The following is a 20,059-nucleotide window of genomic DNA, read 5'->3' on the forward strand; positions in this document are numbered from 1 at the left end:
AAGACAGACTGTAAATATTTACCATTCAGTACGATGTGTGCTGCTGCAGAGCGTGGCTTGGGCGCTATGGGGAACCAGAGGGCATGGAGCCTGGTTTGGAGGGGCAGGGAAGACTTTCTGAAATATGGGAGACAAGTCGAAGCCTATCTGACCAAGGCACCATGCAGGAGGAGGCGGGACATTCATGGCACAAGGCCAGCATGGCAGCAGTGTGAGGTGTGATGGATGTGACCCATTCAAGGAACTGCCAGGTGCTCCATCTGGACCAACGTGTCTGAGCTGGGGGCCTGGCGTGAGGGTCATGCAGTCCTGTGGGTGCCAAAACAAGGTGGTTAATTTTATCCTAAAAACAATTGGCATCTACTGAGGAGTTTTATTTGGGAAGAGGTAAAATTAAATTAAAATGGGCAATGTATCCCTGGAAGCAGAGTGAAGGGGGAGCTGGAGGGGCAAGCCCAGAGGCAGGGCCAACACTGAGCTGCACGGTCCCTGCGATGGACAATCTGAGCCTGAGGTAAACGGGCTGATGTGGGACTGACGGATGCAAGGTGACAGGCTGAGGCTAGGGACCGTCATCACTCCCAGTCACACTGCAAGCTGCAGCAGGGTAGAGCCACATCTGATTTGTCCCCAGTGCCTGACCAGAGTTGGGGCTCAGTGTTTGTTGAGTGAATTCTTACTGCATGGCCAGGGTTTCTGGTCCTGGCAGCTGGGTGGATGGAGGGGTCATATTGAGAATCCTGGAGTGCAGTAGTAGCCAGGTGTGAAGAGTCAAGCAGGTCTGCAGCCTGAGGATCAGCATGGCAGCAGGAGGGTCCTCTGGGAGCTGGTCATGAATTTGATATGGACCATGGGATGGTGCCCACTTTTGTTTGTATCCTGGGGTACAGATCACAGCTCCATGAAGGTTTGAGCTAGGCAGGTGAGCCACGCTGGGAGCAAAGATGGTGGTGGCTAGGTACTTGCTTATCCCTATACCAATCAGCAGGATGTGGGTGGGGCCAGATAAGAGAATAAAAGCAGGCTGCCCGAGCCAGCATTGGCAACCCGCTTGGGACCCCTTCCACACTGTGGAAGCTTTGTTCTTTTGCTCTTTGCAATAAATCTTGCTACTGCTCACTCTTTGGGTCCACGCTGCTTTTATGAGCTGTAACACTCACCGCGAAGATCTGCAGCTTCACTCCTGAGCCCAGCAAGACCACGAGCCCACCGGGAGGAATGAACAACTCCAGACACGCTACCTTAAGAGCTGTAACACTCACCGCGAAGGTCTGCAGCTTCACTCCTGAGCCAGCGAGACCACGAACCCACCAGAAGGAAGAAACTCTGAACACATCTGAACATCAGAAGGGACAGACTCCAGACACACCACCTTAAGAGCTGTAACACTCACCGCGAGGGTCCACGGCTTCATTCTTGAAGTCAGTGAGACCAAGAACCCACCAATTCCGGACACAGTGCTGAGAATCATGCCTTGAAACCTAGCAGCTCTGTTAAAAACTGAGCAAGGTGTACTTCGGGGTTGTGTTGAGAAGGTTGGTGTTCAGCTAAATCAGGAGGGAAGGCCAAGGAAAATCAGGCTTGGCACCTGTCAACAGGTGGGACCCAATAGCCAAGCAAATGGTCCTGCAAACTGTACTACCCAACGTTCACAGCAAGGATTCCAACTTCTCACCAGGGCATGGAAAATTTGCCTTCATGTCAACCACCACCTTAGCCCTTGACTGCCCAATGGACTCTTCCCAAGTCAACAGCCACTTCCTCCCTGGGGCTTAACAGGCATTCCTTGAAGCCTGCCCCGGGCAGTTAGTCCTTCCCTTTTGTGTGAACTCACGGCTGTTTTCGTTGTCTGCACACAGAGCAGTGGTCTAGGGAGCGAAGGGTTTGGGAATGGACCTTTTCCTTTCTTAGCTTGCTGTAGGGAATGTGCTTCAGCTAAGTAAAGTGGAAAAACAGAAGTACAAAAGCAAGAGCCCCAGATCTAAGGGCACCGTAGCTCTGGAATCTGGATTTTATTCCAGATTCAACCCTCAGCAGGGAGTTGAAGTGGTCAGCCCTGTGCTTTACAAGGCTGATTGGGCAGCACCTATAGTAGAATTGTCAACATAAAGTAATTGAAAGGATCAGAATCCAGGGTTTTTGTTGTTTTTAAGTTTTTAAGTTTTAAAAACGAAGCTGTTTTTGTTCGTTTTTAAGTTTACTTCTCTTTAATCGGTCTCACTTTATTGACCAGGCTGGTTTTGAACTCCTGGGCTCAAGTGATTTCTCCGGTCTCAGCTTCTCAAAGTGCTGGGATTACAGGCGTGAGCCGCTGCACCCAGCCCAGAATCCAGTTTTAAAGAGTTTATTGAAGCCAAAAGCTGGGAATGGCCATCTGAGAAACACAGACTCTAGGAAAATGGGGCCAAGGCCCTGAAGTTAAAAGTTAAAGTCTTGCTTACATAGGCAGAAAGTAAAGACATTTAGTAACCTTGTAGAACATTTTCTTGTATAACTTTTCTTGTTTTAACTTTCTTGTTTAACATTTTCTATGCAAGGCTGGTTTATGAGTTACAACCGATAATTAATTATAGGTTGTTCCCCTGCCTCCACCTTGTTTTCTTTTCTCTACAGCTTGTTTTCATTTCCTTTCCAATTTAAGAATGTGTTTAACATTTTATCCCAGACAATGTGATGGTCATGAAGTCTCCGTCAGAGAGGAAAGAGGGAGTTAATCTATAATGAAGATCAACAGTGAAGAGGAAAGGGGTCTTCCCTGACCCTTCAGTCATATACGACATTTTACACAACAATGTAAGTAAGGAAAAAGGCTAATCTATAATCAGAGAAAGAAAGGTTGCAGCTGCCTGTTTACATGACTCAGGTCCCATGATCAAATTCCCTTAAGGCTCAAAATATTTTAAAGTTCCAACAGCTTAGATTTTGAATTGCTTATTTTCACAGAATGGACCTGTGTAAGGAGGTATGTGTGGGAGAAGATTCCAGAAGGTCTTGAGACACTCCAGATGAAGGTTGGTATGGGGCTGTGCTGCTGGAGCACCAGAGAGTGAAGAGGCAAGCGATTTATAGTCTCATCAAATATCGACAAGTTTGGGTTTTCCTTTAGAGTTGGGCAGCGCCTGGCTGGACTTCTTTCTCCACCAGTCTCCGTGAGGCTCAAACAAGTTCTGATTTTCAGGTTCTGAAAAAGCTCTCAGGGAAAAAGCAGCTTCTATTCTGTTTTTTTTCCCTTTCTGAATTCTACTTCCCTTTTATTTTTGGCCTGGTAATTTCTGTCTTATCAGCTTTTAGATGTCCTTGAGATTTTTCTTTTCTTTCATTTTTTTTTTTTTTTTTTTTTTTTTGAGACAGGGTATAAACCAAAAACTCTTTTATTCTTTTTTTTTTTTCTTTTGAGACAGGATGTAAACCAAAAATAAAATTCTAAGCCCCGCCCTCCCTGCAACCATCTGAATGGACTTCCTCCTGGGCCAGGGTACTTTTAACCTGAAAGACTGGTTCAGGCCATGATGGGAAGTAGAGGTCAGACAGGACTCATTATACCTCTCTGATGAGAAGCATTTACAATCTATTTTCTCTGAAGCCTGCTACCCGGAGGCTTCATCTGCATGGTAAAACTTTGGTCTCCACAACCTCCTATCACAGCACAGACATTTTCTTTCTATTGATCCCAGATCTTTAGATAAACTCAACCAATTGTCAACCAGTCAATTTTAAATCTACCTGTAACCTGGGAGCCCCCAACCTCCGCCCAACAATTCAAGTTGTCCCACCTTTCTGGACAGAACCAATGTATTTCTTAAATGTATTTGATTGACATCTTATGTCTCCCTAAAATGTATAAAACCAAGCTGCACCCCGACCACCTTGGGCATAGTTCTCAGGATCTCCTGAGGGCTGTGTTACAGGCCATGGTCACTCATATTTGGCTCAGAATAAATCTCTTCAAATATTTTACAGAGCTTGACTCTTTTCATTTGTTAATGATCTCACTCTATCGTCCAGGCTGGAGTGCAGTGGTGCGATCATGGATTACTGCAGCCTCTACCTCCCTGGGCTCACGTGATCCTCCCTTCTCAGCCTCCCAAGTAGCTGAGACTACACACATGCGCCACCATGCCTGGTTAATTTTAAAACTTTTTGTATAGATGGAGGTCTTACTGTGTTGCCCAGGCTGGTCTCAAACTTCTGGCCTCAAGTGATCCTACCACCACAGCCTCCCAAATTGATGGGATTACAGGGATAAGATTTTTATTTTATTTTTATAGAGATGGGGGTCACAGTATGATGCCCTGGCTGGTATTGAACTCTTGGGTTCAAGCAATACCCCTGCCTTAGCTTCTCAAAGTGCTGGGATTACAGGTGGGAGCCACCATGCCCAGCCTGGGAGACTTTTAAAACATTTTGTTTAGGCCAGGCATGGTGTTGAGGTCAGGAGTTCAAGACCAGGCTGGCCAACATGGCGAAACTGTGTCTCTACTAAAAAATATAAAAAACTTAGCCAGGCATGGTGGCAGGTACCTGTAGTCCCAGCTACTTGGGAGGATGAGGAAGGAGAATTGCTTGAACCCAGGAGGTGGAGGTTGCAGTGAGTCAAGATCATGCCACTGCACTTCAGCCTGGGTGACAGAGTGAGACTGTCTCAAAAAAACAAAAGCAAATCATGTTTTGTTGAGTTTGTTTAGCTGTGTATTCACAAGTTGATTGGCTTCTCTCAGCCCGTCCCAACCCCACCCCGGAATGCTCTTCCCAGGCTTCCTAACAGGTATTCTCCTTTACCTGGATTGCATTTGGAGAAAACACTCTGCTTCAGTGGGAGGCAAGGAACAGAATATTTCTCTATCTAGGGCATACTCTTCCAGGTTATCTGATTCCAATTCTATGGGACCTATTTTACCATTCTGAAAGCTACAGATAACCGATAGCAATGAAAAATAATTCTTGTCTATGGATATGCACATGCTTATGTTTTGAAGAGAGACAACCCTTCCTCACTTCCCCCCAAATCCCCTAGTTTGCCTCCATTTTACACATTCATTTCAATATTTCTCTTCTCTTCCTTCTTTTCTTTTTTTTTTAGGTTATCTCCCTCTGTGCCAGGCCAGAGTGCAGTGGTGCAATCACGGCTCACTATAGTCTCAACCTCCTGGGCTCAAGAGATCCTCCCACTTCAGCCTCCCAAGCAGCTAGGACTACAGGCACGTGTCATCATATCTGGCTAATTAAAGAAAAATTATAGAGATGGGCTCTCCCTATGTTTCCCTGGTTGGTCTCAAACTCCTGGGCCCAAGTGATCCTCCCATCTTGGCCTCCCAACTTGCTGGGATTACAGGCATTTGCCACTGTGCCCAGCCCATTTCAATATTTCTGATCAATAAATGTGCCTGTCCTTCAGATTCTCCTTTGAATTGGCTGTCACACCTCTTCAGTTTCTTCACTGAGGAGTTAAACATAATCTTGAGCAGCACGTGATATTGTTTAGCTCTGTGTCCCCACCAAATCTCATCTTGAATCGTAATCCCCCTATGTGTCAAGGGATGGACCTGGTAGGGGATGATTAGATCATGGGGGGCGGTTTTCCCCATGGTGTTCCCGTATAGTGAATAAGTTCTCATGAGATCTGATGGTTTAAAAGTGTTTGGCAGTTCCCCTTCTCTCTCTCTCTCTCTCTCTCTGGCCACTTTGTGAAAAAGGTGCTCGCTTTTCCTTCGCTTTCTGCCATGATTGTAAGTTTCCTGAGGTCTCCCCAGCCATGTGGAACTGTGAGTTAATTAAACCTCTTTCCTTTATAAATTACCCAGTTTCAGGTAGTTCTTTATAGCAGTGTGCAAATGGACTGTTACAGCACATATTCATTTTTATATCTATATTGAGTTATCATTTAACCTGTTTTTGAAAATCATCTTTTAACATGCATTTTTCTCTTTCTTATTATCTTCTTTTGTTAAAGCCTGTTCTCCAGTAGCTTCCTAAGAAAGGGTGCACAGGAGACCCATTTTTTGAGCCCCTCCTTATCTGACAATGTTTTTGTTTGACCCTAACCTTTGATTAATAATGCGACTGGATGTTGAACTTGTGAAAGGAAAATAAAAACTCAGGACCCCAATTCAGTATGCCAAAAGGAAAAAAAAAAAAAAGAAGCTGAAAGCTGAGTCATGCAAGAAACTGCCTTTTCTTTTGCTCCTAAGTAGATGGCTACAGATAAAAGATTAAATATCTCCACAGGTAGCTACTCCATGTTCACCTTATCTTATGTAAAGTGCCAATTTACTGAGCAGGAGACAGATATGTAACTGACTATTCCCTAGCTGCTCTTCTCCTCTTGCAATGTGTGGATTACCATACCCTTCCTCTATCCCCTCCAGAGATGAATTTTTCCATGTCTGTTTCCCCCATTTAAATATTGAAGCCCTCACTATCATCTTTGGAGAAAGGGACAGATCATAGACTTGTTTCTGTGATTCTGTGTCCTTTTCTTCCAGGCATGTCCTTAACCTTGGCAAAATAAACTTCTAAATGGATTGAGACCTGTCTCAGATACTTTTTGGTTCACAGACTCTAGGATGGGAAATATTTCCCCTCAGAACTTTGAAGGCATTGCCCCCTCATCTTCTAGCACTCAGCATGGCCATTGAGATTTGATGGCATTTTAAATTCCAACATGTTTATTAATGAGACCAGTTTTTTCTCACTAGAAGTTACACATAAAATACTTAAAATAGTTCCTGGAATTTAATGAACTGAATTAATGTTAGCTATTACTATTATTGAACTTTTTTTTTCTCTGACATTCTTTAATATTTTAATTTTTTTTCTAAAAGACAGGGTCTCACTCTTTTGCCCTGGCTGGAGTGCAGTGGTGCAATCCTAGCTCATTGCAGCCTCAAATTCGTGGGCCTAAGTGATCCTCCTATCTCAGCCTCCTGAGTATCTGGGGCAACAGGCATGTGCAACTATGGCTGGCTAATTTTTAAATTTTTTGTAGAGATGTGATCTTGCTATATTGCCCAGGCTGGTCTCAAATTCCTGGCCTCAAGCAATCTTTCTAGATTATAGGACTTCTTGGCTTCCACAATTGCATGAGCCAATCCTTTATAATAAATCTATATCCATCTGTATATGTCTTGTGTCTATCTCTCTACCTATCAATCTATCCATCCATCCATCCATCCATCCATCCATCCATCCATCTATCCATCCATCTATCTATTTTATTGTTTCTGTTTTTCTGGAGAACCCTGACTAATACAGAAGGTGAGCCCAACTTCTTATTGAAGATTCTCAAGCCTCAGCCTCTTGAAGTGCTGAGATTACAGGCATGAGCCACCGCATTCAGCCTCTGATTGTCATTGACAATGATGTGCTCTACTGTGAGTCTCTTTTACCCACTGTGCTGGGTATTCACTGGCCCTTTCAACTTGGAAATGTGTGTCCTTTGGCTTTGCAAAAATATCTGTAGCATTGATTGCCTGATTTCTCTCCCTCTGATCAGGGCCTCTGCAGCGTCCGACTCCAGGGCACTGTTCACCCCATATGCTATGAATGGCATCCTCTGGAGTTGTGCTGTTGCACCTGCACCTTTTATTTATTTATTTTGGAAGACATTGGAGTAAGATGCCAGACTGCCTTGATCCTCTAATTATCTTATCTCTTTCTTCTTATTTTCCATCTTTTTGTCTTTTCATTCTACTTTCCTCAGCTCTTGGTTGAAGAATTTTTCATTCTGCTTATGCCTTAAAAATATCTAAGAGCTTTTTTTTGTTCCCTTTTTTTAAAAGCGTTCCATTGTTGTTTGATGTGTGGGTTCTCCTGTTTTCTTTCTGAGCATATTATATCTAATTTTTGAAGGTTGTATTTTCTCCCTTGTTTTAATTTTCTGCAGATACTTTTTTCTTTTTTACTTTCCCCAATTAGTTTGTTTCTGACTTTCTTCCTCAATCTCTCCTGAACCATTGTTTCTTTTTAAGATCAGAGCAGATTCTTAGGAACTTTTAAAACTGTATGTGGGTGGGATTGTCACCTAGAGTGCTTTTTTGGAGAGTAATTGGATGGTGTGATAATTAATTTTATTTGTCAATTTGACAGGGTCTTGGGGTGTCCAGTTATTTGGTTAAACATTATTTCTGGGTGTGCCTAAGAGGGTGTTTCCTGATGAGATTAGCATTTGAATGGATGGACTGAATAAAGCAAGCTGCCCTCCTCAATGTGGGCGGGCACCATACCCTTGAAGGCTTGAATAGAACAGAAAGGCAGGAGAATTTCTCTCTTGGCCTGAACACTTGAGCTGGAATGTTGGTCTTCTCTTCTCTGTGGACTGGGACTTACACCATCGGCTCTCCTGAGTCTCCAGCTTAAAGACGGCAGATCATGGGACTTCTTGGCCTCCACAATTACATGAGCCAATTCTTTATAACAAATCTATATCCATCATTCTATGTCTTCTGTCTATCTACCTATCAGTCTATCAACCAGTCCAGCCATCCATCTGTCATCTATCTATCTTACTGGTTCTGTTTTTCTGGAGAACCCTGACTAGCAAAGATGATGAGCCCAACTTCTTATTGGGGATCCCCAGATATCAGCGGGCAGAGTGTCTCCTTTTGGCACCTTCAGTTTCTCCAGAAATGAACCTCTCCATTTCCATCCTAAGGGATTGCGAGAGCTGTGGACTTGCCAGGAGGGAAGGGAGCAGAGGCCCCCACAGTTCACAAGGTAATGTTTCCCTTAAACACAGCCCCCACTTTCAGCTGGGAACCCACCCTTTCCTTGCCGGTGCTTTGTGTCCTCAAGACTGGACATAAGGTGTTGAGGTGTGGTGTGTGGTTTCACCACACAATCATTTGGGGTCTCCTGAGAGAGGTGGGGGGAGGGGTGTGGTCTGCTTGAGCAGGTGAGGGAAATGGATTGGGGTGCTAGCTGGTAACTGTATACTGACTTTCTTTTGTAGAGACAGGGTCTCATTCTGTTGCCCAAGTTGGAGCGTAGAGTCATGATAACAGCTCAGTGCAGCCTCGAACTCCTAGGCTCAAGCAATCTACCTGCCTCAGCCTCTTAAGTGGCTGGGACCACAGGCATACACCACCATGCCCAGCTAATTTATTTTTTGTAGAGATGGGGTCTCCTATGTTGACCAGGTTGGTCTTGAACTCCTGGGCTCATGTGATCCTCCTGCCTCAGCCTCCCAAAGTGTTGGGATTGCAGGCGTGAGCCACGGTGCCCAGCCAGTATACTGACTTTCAGTCAACCTCATGCTTTCAGTGCCAGTTCTTCTTGGTGCCTGATGATTGCAAACCCAGGATTTATTAGAGTCTCTGTTCTTGATGTCCACCCTGCCCCTCCACTTTCCCACACCCCCTTCACCTTTACCATACACTGTCCTCAATTCTTCTGAGGCTGCTCCCAAGTGTTGGGTGCTTTGATCCTGTCTGCCGTTGCCTGAGCTCCTGTTCTCTCCATCCCTGTGGGTCAACAGCTTTTATTTAGTTCATTCCCTTACTATCATTTTCATAGAGTTTAGGAGGTAGGGAGGAGATAGAGGCAGGAAGTTATTCTACCACATTTGTCCAGAGTCTGCCCTGTTTGGGGGCATCAGTGGGCAGAGCTGGGAAGCCATGGTGGCTGCTGAGATTTGGAAGTACAAGACCAGGAGGAAGGAAGGAGGATGCTTAGGTATGGGGCTCAGGTGTGGGGTTCAGGTAGCCCGTGCATGGTGAGGAAAGGGAACAAATGAGGAGAGTGTGGTAGATGGTGGTGTGTTCTATTTATTTTGATGGTGGGTCAAAAGAGGGAGGTGAGGAATGGGTTGAGAGGATTTGGCCCCACTTTGAATGCAGGGCGAGGGGAAACCAGCATCTCGGATGTGCCTCAGTTTGTGCAGGGCTAAGTGGGACCCAGAGCAGGAGGGGCAGACTTGGACAGGAGGCCAGTGACTCTGGAGTTTGCAGTGAATATGCAGGGTCCTGCGTGTGATGCTTGGGTTGTTTATCTGGCCTAGGGGAAGCGACCAGAAGGCACATGCCTCCAGTCCAGCCAGGCTGCAGGTGTTAAAAATCTCTGCAGTCACATTTTCTGGCTTCTCTGAACAGCCCCTGTAGGTGCTCACACATGTACACATGCATGCATATATATTTATATATATACATTTATATATTTTTATATATATTTAAATATATTTATATATTTAAATATATTTTTATATATATTTACATTTTATATATATGTATGCATACACATGCACACAGATGTACACACACATATGCACACACACACCCTACAACTCAGACCTTTCCTTTCAGAGCTACCCCTGACCGAGACTTCCTTGCCATGTTACAAATGAGCATCTCTTTTAGAGTAGTGTAATAGAACGTGGCACTTCTTGATAAAAACAGAATTCTTTGACTTCTGCCCAGGCTGCCTGGTGGGCAGGCTCACAGCCTCGTTCTTTCTCAGCTTTCCACGTTATTAATTTTTAGTGCCAAAAGACAGTTCTGCTGCTCCAGGCCTCCAGCTGAGCTCTGCTAGGTTGGAAGTCCCTTCTCAGCCTAATTCCCATTAGCACAGAGCTTGGAGAAGACCCTTCCTCACTCTGATCCCGCTGCCTGGAGCTGGCAGATCCACTCCTCACCCAGCAGCCAGGACCCATGCTCCTGGTTTAGAAGGGTCCGTCCTGACAGCTGTCTCCACTAGGCAGCCCAGGGTTCCTCTGGACACAGGACCCTGCCAATTTATTAGTCACGGTGGCACCGGATAGACACAGCTTCACCCAGTGATCTGCCGGCACTGCTCTCTCTTCCTCCAGTCCTGGGCTTCTTCATGTCTAAACCACGTGGAGAACTAGATAACTAGGATCAGCTCTTTTGGAGATAGAAGTCACCTTCCAGCCTGGGATCAGTGGCATAGTCTCAGCCCAGGTCTGGAGACAGGGAGGCTGCCATGCCTACCAGCCCCATCCAGCCCCAGCTGGCAGCAGTGTGAAATAGTGCTCGCTAAAATGAGCCTGCTGTTTGCCTAGATGTGTGTTTCCCAATAATTCAGAGACCTAGATAATGGGAAAGGCGAACATCTCGTATTCCCCACTTCCCTCAGCAAAAAGAGAACAGTGCTGCAGGCACAGGCAAGGTGGGTGAGAAAACCTGTTTGCTGGCAGATTATTGTCTGTAACTTGCCTCCTTAGTTCTTCCAACACTCTCTCCTTCCCCCTCCTCCCCTCCCATGGTCCAACCCTGAGGGTTCCAGCAGCAGCTGGGAGGTCTCCGATGTTATCTCAGAGCTCCTGATCTGCTGACATTTGAAAATCTTCTGGCTATAACTTGCTCATTTAGCAGCTGCTGTTCTGCAGCCCTGAATCCTCCTAAATGAGACCCTACACAGAAAAGTACAATGTAAACAGCCATTGCCAGAGTCCCCCCAGCCAGAGATAGCCCTTGGGTACATTTTGCAATATTTTGTTTTGTTTGCTCTCAGACCGGACTTGCCCCCCTTTTTAGCACAGCCAAATTCTACTACATATACTCCCTCCTTGTTCTTTTTGTTTGGCATTATATCCTAAGCATTTCCCTGCATCATCCAAGCTCTATGGGATGTCATTTTTAACACCCACACAGCGTCCTCTGGTGTGGTTGTATGACAAGTCACTTAACTATTCCACACCCAAAGCCTCCCCTTTTCCAAACTCTTCCCTGGGATCTCCTGAAGGTAACAGCAAGATCTGAGCAGCGCTGGATGGATCCTGCTCTCAGTCCCCTGTCTGGGAACAACGCTGAGCCTTAACAGGGATGTCAGCTTCCTAGGGCTGCTGTAACAAATCCCACAGACTGAGTGCTGTAACAAATCCCACAAACTGAGTGCCTTCAAACATTGTCTGGTAGTTCTGGAGGTCAAAGGTGCAGAATGAGTTTCACTGGGCTGAAACCAAGGTAGGGCTGTGCTCTCTCCTGAGGCTTTAGGGGAGAATCTGCTTCCTGAACTTTTCTAGCTTGGAGAGCTGCATTCCTTGGCCCTTGGTCCCCCTTGCTCCTCTTCCAAGCCAGTAGTGTAGCATCCTCAGATCTCCCTCTGCTTTCGTCTTCATGTTGCCTTTCCTTTTCTGCAGTCAGATGTCCCTCTGTCCCTCTTATAAGGACATTTGCGATGACATTTAGGGCCTATGTGGGCGATCCAGGATCATCTATAGATCTAGAACTTAATCTTTTTTTTTTTTTTTTTCAGATGTGATCTCACTCTGTCATCCAGGCTGGAGTGCAGTAGCACCATTTCGGTTCACTGCAACTTCCGCCTCCTGGGTTCAAGCGATTCTCCTGTCTCAGCCTCCCAAGTAGCTGGGATTACAGGTGTGCACCACCACCTCCAGCTAACTTTTTTGTATTTTTAGTAGAGACAGGGTTTTGCCATGTAGGCCAGGCTGGTCTCGAACTGTTGACCTCAGGTGATCTGCCTTGGCCTCCCAAAGTGCTGGGATTACAGGCGTAAGCCGCTGCGTCCGGCCACATTATTCTTATTTGCAAAACAAATACTTATCTGGCATCAAACAAATACTTTGCATCTGGCAAAAACAGGTGGAGGTGACTGAAAGCGAATGTGGGAGGTCATGGTGGGTTAATGATCACCAGCGCTGTCCGGTGAAATCAACCACCTATGACAAAGGTGGTTTTTCACTTTTACTGAACAAGCATGCTATTCTACAATAAACTCCTTAACAAATGTAGCTTTTCAAGGTCCTTAGGTCTATTACCTTTCAATATTATTGGGAAGTTCTTTGCTTTTCTTAGCAGACTGCGAAACTCAACTTTGCGATGACAAGATACAGAATAAATGCATATTAACTGAAATTCTAGGCTCACACCTATGTGAGCTTTTCTCTCTCTAACAAGATGTCAGGGCCGGTTCAGGGAGTTCATCTCCAGCCACCTGTGCTAATCATCGCCCATCCTTTCCAAGTATCTAATGACACTCCCAACCGAGGTCTCTATAATTGCCAGCCAAAAATGAGTTACAACATATGGAACATCTAATTTTCTGTTTCCATTCTAGTTATTTTATTCTTATGAGCTTGTGGGCTCCATCTACCCAACCTCTGGGCAAATGCTCATCTGACTTCCATAGACACACAGCAAGCAGACAACCACACAAAGAGGAAGAGGGAGAATATTTACCAGCCATGGAACATCTGCTCTGTGCTTATATCTCATATGCATTATCTCTAATTATCAAAAGAAGGTATTATTATTATTATTGTTCCGCATTCACAGATGACAAACTGAAGATCAGATTGGTTAAATACTTGTCCAACATTAACTTAGCATTTGGGCATCATAGTTGGAATTAAAACTTGGGTCTGCTCATCTCCAAAAACACCCTAAGCCTTACCACACTCATGGGACACAGCTGCAGCTGCAGATTCTGAAAGGAAAACTAAAACTTCAGAACCCAGTTCACTATGCCAAAAAGGCAAAAAAAAAAAAAAAAAGCCAAAAGCTGAGTCATGCAAGAAGCTGCCTTTCCTTTTGCTCCTAAGTAGATAGCTACAGATAAAAGGTTAAATAGCTCCACAGGTAGCTACTGTATGTTCACCTTATCTTACGTAAACTGCTGATTTATTGAGCATGAGACAAATACGTAATTGACTATCCCCTACCTACTCCGTTTCCTTTGCAACATGTGGATTCAGTCATGTGACCATACACTGCCTTTCTCCTCTCCAGCCTACTTTTCCACTTTAAATATCAAAGCCCTCAAAATCATCTTTGGAGAAAGGCACAGACTAGCGACTGTTTCTGTGATTTCGTGTCTTTTTACTTCCAGACATGTCCTTAACCTTGGCACAACAAATCTCTAAATCGATTGAGACCTGTCTCAGATACTTCTTGGTTTACAAGATGGAGGCTGAAATTAAAGAGAAAGATCCTCACTCAACTCACAGAGGAGCAGAATGGGAAGAGGACTTAGTGAGAATTCCCTGAACACAGGAGAAAACCGAAGCCCAGAGAGTGGATGGCCAAGTCCAAGGTCACACAGCCAAGTGCATCCGAGCAGCGCAGGATCCAGGTTTCCTGCCCCAGTGCTCTTTCTGCAGCCCATGCCACCTGTTTTCATGCTATCTCAGTTCACCTTCCAGCTACACACCTGCAATCAGAAACAGAAAGTCTGAGAGAGTGTGTGGAGCCAAAGAGGGGACAGCAGTGGTGAGGCCAGTTTCATGTCTTGTGATTTATTTTCTCCCTTTCTTTTTGGACTTTAATCTTAAGTGGACAGCAATTTGGAACAGTGTCAGCACCTTGTTGGATTGTGCTGTTTGGGAGAGGTGACACAGAGTATTTTAAAGGAGCAGGTTAAGAACTTTTCATAAGGAATCAATTGAGAGAAAATAAAATAGAAACAGACTGTCCCACATTTGGGCTGAGCACCAAACACATTTTTTTTTTTTTTTTTTGAGACTGAGTCTTGCTCTGTCACTCAGGCTGGAATGCAGTGGCGCGATCTCGGCTCACTGCAGCCTTCGCCTCCCGGGTTCAAGTGATTCTTCTGCCTCAGCCTCCCAAGTAGCTGGGATTACAGGTGCCCACCACCATGCCAGGCTAATTTTTGTATTTTTAGTAGAGACGAGGTTTCACCATGTTGGCCAGGCTGGTCTTGAACTCCTGACCAAGTGATCCACCTGCTTCGGCCTCCCAAAGTGCTGGGATTACAGGCACGAGCCACTGCACCTGGCCTCAAACAAGCTTTTTAATTGCATTCAGAAGTGCACCAACTAGGCACAGACCTCTGGCATGGAGACAGAATGGGCGGTTCTTGGTGTCTGGCCTGGTCTTGCAGAAATCAGGGAGTTGCGGGGACCAGGCAGCCACTGTGCATCAGATAGGAGTTTCAGCAGCAGGCAACAGAAAGCCTGCCAATGTAGCTGAAATAAGAAGGGCTTATTTTTATCCCTGAACAGAAGCTTCCAGCACTGGTTCATCAGATCAGGGCACTGAGCTGGCATCCCCATTTACACAGTTTTCCTTTCCTTCACCTTTGTAAGATGCCTGGCACAGCTCTGAGCATCAAATATCTGTGCCATGTGGGAGCACACGAGGGGACAAGTGGGGAATAGGGTCTCCTCTGTCCTCTGTCCCCAGGCTGGCTTCTCTCATGGTAGAAGGACCCCCACAGCACCAGGCCTCATAACTACCCTGCTGGTAAACTGCAGGTGCTGTCACGGCTTCCTGCCTTCGTATATGAAATGTTCCTTGGCAGTTGGACTGCTGTTTGTTTACCGCACGCACAGCTCTGCTGCGTCTTGGTTACACCAGTGAGCTATTGCTCCATGACAAGCCACACCGAAATGTAGCAAGCACTTATTGTTGCCCACATGTCTCAAGTCAGTTGAGTGTTTCTGCCAATCGGGGCCTGGCTTGGCCCACCTTGGCTGAGCTTGCTCTGGTGCTAGGGTCAGCTAGACAGGTCGGCAGGGGAGACCAGCTGCTCTAGAAGAGCCTGGACAGGATGAATTGGTTCTCCTTCCACGTGCATCTTGCATCCCTCTAGCCAAGGATTTGAACCCAGGTCTCGTCTGACTCCAAATGCACCAAGAGGATGGAGCCCAGAGTGACACAGAGGAAGAGGCCCCTGGATGGATGCATGGGGAAGGTGAGGCCTGGAGGTGATGTGCTTGAGATTACCAGGCTCTTCTGAACCCGGGGGACCTTCTCCTATGATAGCCCTGCTCCTCCAGACCCAGCAGGTGATTTCCCCAAAAGCCGCTTACAGTGAACGCACCTGATAGCAATAACTTAAGCATCCCCTGAGAATGACCCTTATGGCAGGTGCAGGTGAATGTGGTTTGGAGTTCTGAGCTAAGGAATCTGGGAGTGGCCAACCTGGAGATTCATTCCTATTCCTTATCTATGAGGAACATCTGAGCTCCTGTCCCGTCCTGTGCAACACGGACAGTACAGGGGATCAAGGCCCTTTGTTTTGGGTTAGGTAAATGTTGCCAGGTGGAGACTGTTGGGGGAGGGTGCTAAGTGAAGATGCTATATATGCTGCAAGCTTTTTGTAAGTTGTGTGGCTCTCCTGCCCAGCCCACCACTGCTAGATGCTCTCCCCTGCATGTAAGCCCCAGTAAAACTCCATGTCTCCTTCAGCAGCCCTGGGTCCCTTCTTCAGCCTCTCAAACCTGCTGCCATCCCCATTGGAGTAGATAGAGGTTCAGCATAACAGCAGCCACCAGCTGGGGAAAGGCATGGCATTTGGAGCTCCCTACATGGGCTTGACTCTAATATGGAGGGAAAGAAAATAGATTCTGCCCTGCTCAGTAAAGCCCCCTACTGGGCCTCCCATCCTGGACTGTGGACAAAGCATTTTTTTTTTCTTTGAGACGGAGTCTCACTCTGTCCCCCAGGCTGGAGTGCAGTGGCGTGATCTCAGCTCACTGCAAGCTCCGCCTCCCCGGTTCACGCCATTCTCCTGCCTCAGGCTCCCGAGTAGCTGGGGCTACAGGCGCCCGCCACTACACCCGGCTAATTTTTTTTTTTTTTTTTTGCATTTTTAGTAGAGACGGGGTTTCATCGGTTAGCCAGGATGGTCTCGATCTCCTACCTCGTGATCTGCCCGCCTCGGCCTCCCAAAGTGCTGGGATTACAGGCATGAGCCACTGCGCCCGGCCAACAAAGCATATTTTTTTTCCTCTGAGGTCTTTACCCTATAACTGCAAGTGGTTTCATGACACTGCACATGGGTTCTTATCTGGGGTTGGTAGATTCAACTCAATTCCACAGGTTTACTGGGTGTTGCCTCCCATGCTTGGAGCCAGGAGGATGCAGGGAAATGGGGCTGCCACCATACCCGCTCTTCTTATGATCCCATCACATCATTGCACCCTTTGGGGCCTGGCACCATGCTCTGGCACTTTGCCTCCATCATCTCCTTTAACCTCTGAGCTCTGTGAGGAAGGCATTACTACTATCCCTGGAATACAGACAGGAAAACTGAGTTGGATTGAGGCTCAGAGAGGTTAAGTCACTTACCCAAGGTCACAAAGCTAGAGAGTGGCAGGCCAGCATCCAAGGCCAGCAACACGAGCTCCCTCTGATCCAAATGGTGACTCTATGTTTGATCAGTGCTCTGAGAACTCTCCAAAGATCTTTATCAACTGTCATCTCTTCATTGCCCAGGCCCAGTCAGGGAGCCACTTGGCTGCGGTCCCGCTGAGATTTAGGGGCAGGACCCCTGATGTGAGGTGGAATGCTTGGTCACGCTGTTCAAGCCTCCACCAGTCACTCCTGACTGGGTATGGACACTCAATGTGCCCCGTCCTGTGTGCAATGCAGTGTGGGAAGGGGATCAAGGACCTTGGCTAATCCCAGGCATTTCCCCAGAATGTCCCAGGTGTGGACCCCTTGGGAGGTGCTGGGAAGCAGGCTGGTGTCCCACAGGCCTTGGTTCCATCCCAGCTGTGCTGTGCTAAGCTGAAACTTTTTGGGCAGCTTGTTTCACCTCATGAGACTTCTTTTTCTGAACTGTTAAATGGGATGATTCGACCTCTGCTTGGCTTTTGGTGATGACTAAACGAGATATTAGCTGTAAAGCATTTCATCCCGGGTCTGGTATAGAAGAAGCACTTGATAAATGAAAGCTCTGTTGAGTATGATGATCGGTCACCCCAGGCATCAGTGGGATCTCACAGCAAGAACAATGCCTAACTCCTAACCGATGCCCAGTAAACATCGGGTGGATGCAATGTCCAACAAGACAGATATTCATGTTCAGTTTTACAGAGAAGGAGACAGAGGCCAGAAAAGGAAGAAAGTGCCCAGGTCAGCCGGCTAGTAAGAGGCAGAGTTGAAATTTGAACCGGGTTCTGGCTGGCTGCAGCTCCACTGCTCCACTACTGCACTGTCTGAGAGCCAAAAGGCACCTTGTAGTCAGGCAGGCAGGGAGCTGGCTTCTTGCTGTCCTGCTGGATCCTGCCCTAGTGTGGCCCTCCCTGGAACCAGGGGTGGGGCTGGAGGGCAGGGCACTGAGAGAGATCTCCTGGGAACTGTACCATCTGCACAAAGGGCACCTGCTGGGCACTCTGCTGAAAGCTGTCTGCAAACACCACTTCCTGCCTGCCTCCCTGGGGGCTCTAAGCTCAGGAGGGGGTGAGGGCCCATGTCTGCACGTGGTGAGGCCCCTGCTGGGTATCGTACCACACCTTCATTGTGCTCAGGGTGGCCAGTGGAGGCCCTTCCGAGACTCGAGCTCTGGTCACAAGCCCAACCCCCTCCTTGCTCCTGTCTGGGCTCACCTGGAATCTCCTGCCTCAGTCTGTGGCCAGAGGCACCTTTGGAAGCCCAGGTCACCCCTACTACTCATGCCCCTCATTTGGAAATTTTCATAATTTCCATCTATATGCTTTTCTATATGCTTTTCTATTTTTCCCCGATAGGCTATAACTGCTGCAAAGATAGAGAATTGCAATGATTAATATGCATTTATGTATTTCCAAAAAGTTACCAGAACATCAAACTCATGATTTTGTCTATAGTTTTGATTAGATTCAAGCTATTTTTATATCATAAAACAACTTAAAGTTTTTTTATTTTTAATTTTTGTGGGTGCAGAGTAATGTATTTATGGGGTACCTGAGATGTTAGAATGAAGCTATTAAATGTGAGTGTGAAAGTTCACCTTTTTGCAGATCACGGGAATTACAAGTGACATACTGAAGTATGATCACAAATGTTTCAAATTAAGCCTTCCTGCTAAGTTTCCAGAGGTGTGTGGCTTGGATGAAGTGTTTCCAGACCCCGATCTACTGCATGTCCTGCCTGTTGCTGGTTCTTTGCAGCAGTCCATTGACCAATGCTGTCTACAGCTTGAGAGCCTCTGCAGGCCAGGGCTGCTCTGTGCACATCCTACGTTACTATTCAAACTGCACAGCAGCATGAAAAACAGGCCCTTCTTTTCTCTCATTTACACGTATGTGAAGAAGACACAACAAGTGAGAAAACGTGACCGAAAGCCATGTGGACAGGTGGCCGCAGGGCCAAACCCAACTTCCATGATGTGATCTGGCTACAGTTTGGAGCCCACATATTTCAATAGTTATCCCCAGGCCTGGCACGTCAAAGAGGCTCCAGAAATGTTTGCTGAGTGAGTGATGAATCAGCAATTTCTGATTTTCTCCTAAACTTAGAGAATAAGTGGCTTGTCTGCAGTCACCCAGGGCGTCCCTGACAGAGGTACAAGTAAAGCCCAGATCTCTGCATCTCTGGTTCAGGGCCTTTTGTACTACACACCCCTGTCTCTTTGTCATCATTAAAAGCAAGGCTCAAGGGACATGTTTTCTAGCCTTAGTTCCCCATCTACAAAATGGGCCTCATGGAATGGAATGTCTCCACTTCACTCCAGCATCAACAAGTGGGGAATTCTGATGGATTCAATTCGACTTCTTTCCATGGGCGTGTTCTAAGCAGCCTCTTTGTTCCAGAAGCTGCCCTCAGCCAGAGTTGGATAAGCCAATCCTCACTCCCCAGCCTCCTCTGGATAGGGATGAAGACCCCACTGGGGTTGGAAGTGCAGAGGCAGACAGGTGTATGGAGTCACCTGTAAATTGATTCAAGTGAGCCAGGAAAGCAGCAAAGGAAAGAGAAACCTGAGTGACAACGTGGTGGAGGAACAGGGCTGGAAAGAGGCTGCTGGCTGTCTGGCTTCGCAGCTCTGGCCTCCTAATCAGCCTCGCTCTTGTCTCTGGTGTTCTCTGGCTCTTGTCCATCTGTCTGTGTTTCTTTTTGCCAGCTATTGACTAATCTTTGCTGGAGCTGAGCTAGAATTCTGGTGTTTATAAGCAGGTAACTAGCTAAGCACTAGTTGATAACTTTGGAGTTAGTGGATAACCACAGGGCTGGGCTACTAAGCTTTTTCAGTTGAAAAATAAATAAATAAATAAACACCACACCCAGCTAATTTTTGTATTTTTAGTAGAGACAGGGTTTCACCGTGTTAGCCAGGATGGACTCCATCTCCTGACCTCGTGATCCGCCTACCTCGGCCTCCCAAAGTGCTGGGATTACAGGCGTGAGCCACCACGCCCGGTCAC

The 20,059-nt window shown here is 46.6% G+C and overlaps 2 protein-coding genes across 2 annotated transcripts in view; both read left to right on the forward strand.

Moving 5' to 3' along the window:
• Window positions 1-2,520: 2,520 nt before the first annotated feature.
• LOC107968247 (uncharacterized) overlaps window positions 2,521-20,059 on the forward strand; it is a 28,331-nt gene continuing 10,792 nt past the window's right edge. Inside the window, exons 1-6 of the mRNA XM_063793111.1 lie at window positions 2,521-2,793; window positions 2,944-3,011; window positions 5,081-5,198; window positions 12,208-12,329; window positions 13,030-13,215; window positions 13,801-14,180. Of these exons, the coding sequence (XP_063649181.1) occupies window positions 13,990-14,180 (191 nt within the window). The 5' untranslated portion in view covers window positions 2,521-2,793; window positions 2,944-3,011; window positions 5,081-5,198; ... (1 more) ...; window positions 13,030-13,215; window positions 13,801-13,989. The remainder of the gene's footprint in view (window positions 2,794-2,943; window positions 3,012-5,080; window positions 5,199-12,207; window positions 12,330-13,029; window positions 13,216-13,800; window positions 14,181-20,059) is intronic.
• Window positions 14,192-20,049, forward strand: LOC134806949 (uncharacterized). The gene is made up of 2 exons (XM_063793112.1): window positions 14,192-15,624; window positions 18,659-20,049. Exons 1-2 carry the CDS (start codon window positions 15,571-15,573, stop codon window positions 19,028-19,030), a joined length of 426 nt encoding a protein of 141 aa, XP_063649182.1. The 5' UTR covers window positions 14,192-15,570; the 3' UTR covers window positions 19,031-20,049.

This window comes from Pan troglodytes, chromosome 15 (genome assembly GCF_028858775.2).
Source record: "Pan troglodytes isolate AG18354 chromosome 15, NHGRI_mPanTro3-v2.0_pri, whole genome shotgun sequence".
Taxonomy (NCBI): domain Eukaryota; kingdom Metazoa; phylum Chordata; class Mammalia; order Primates; family Hominidae; genus Pan; species Pan troglodytes.

Bases quoted from the DNA above. Each gene is read 5' to 3' on its own strand.
- LOC134806949 (XM_063793112.1), top strand. From the start codon at position 15,571: ATGGAGCCCAGAGTGACACAGAGGAAGAGGCCCCTGGATGGATGCATG. The intron at 15,625-18,658 runs GTGAGGCCTGGA...ACCTTTTTGCAG, and splicing joins TGGATGGATGCATGGGGAAG to ATCACGGGAATTACAAGTGA.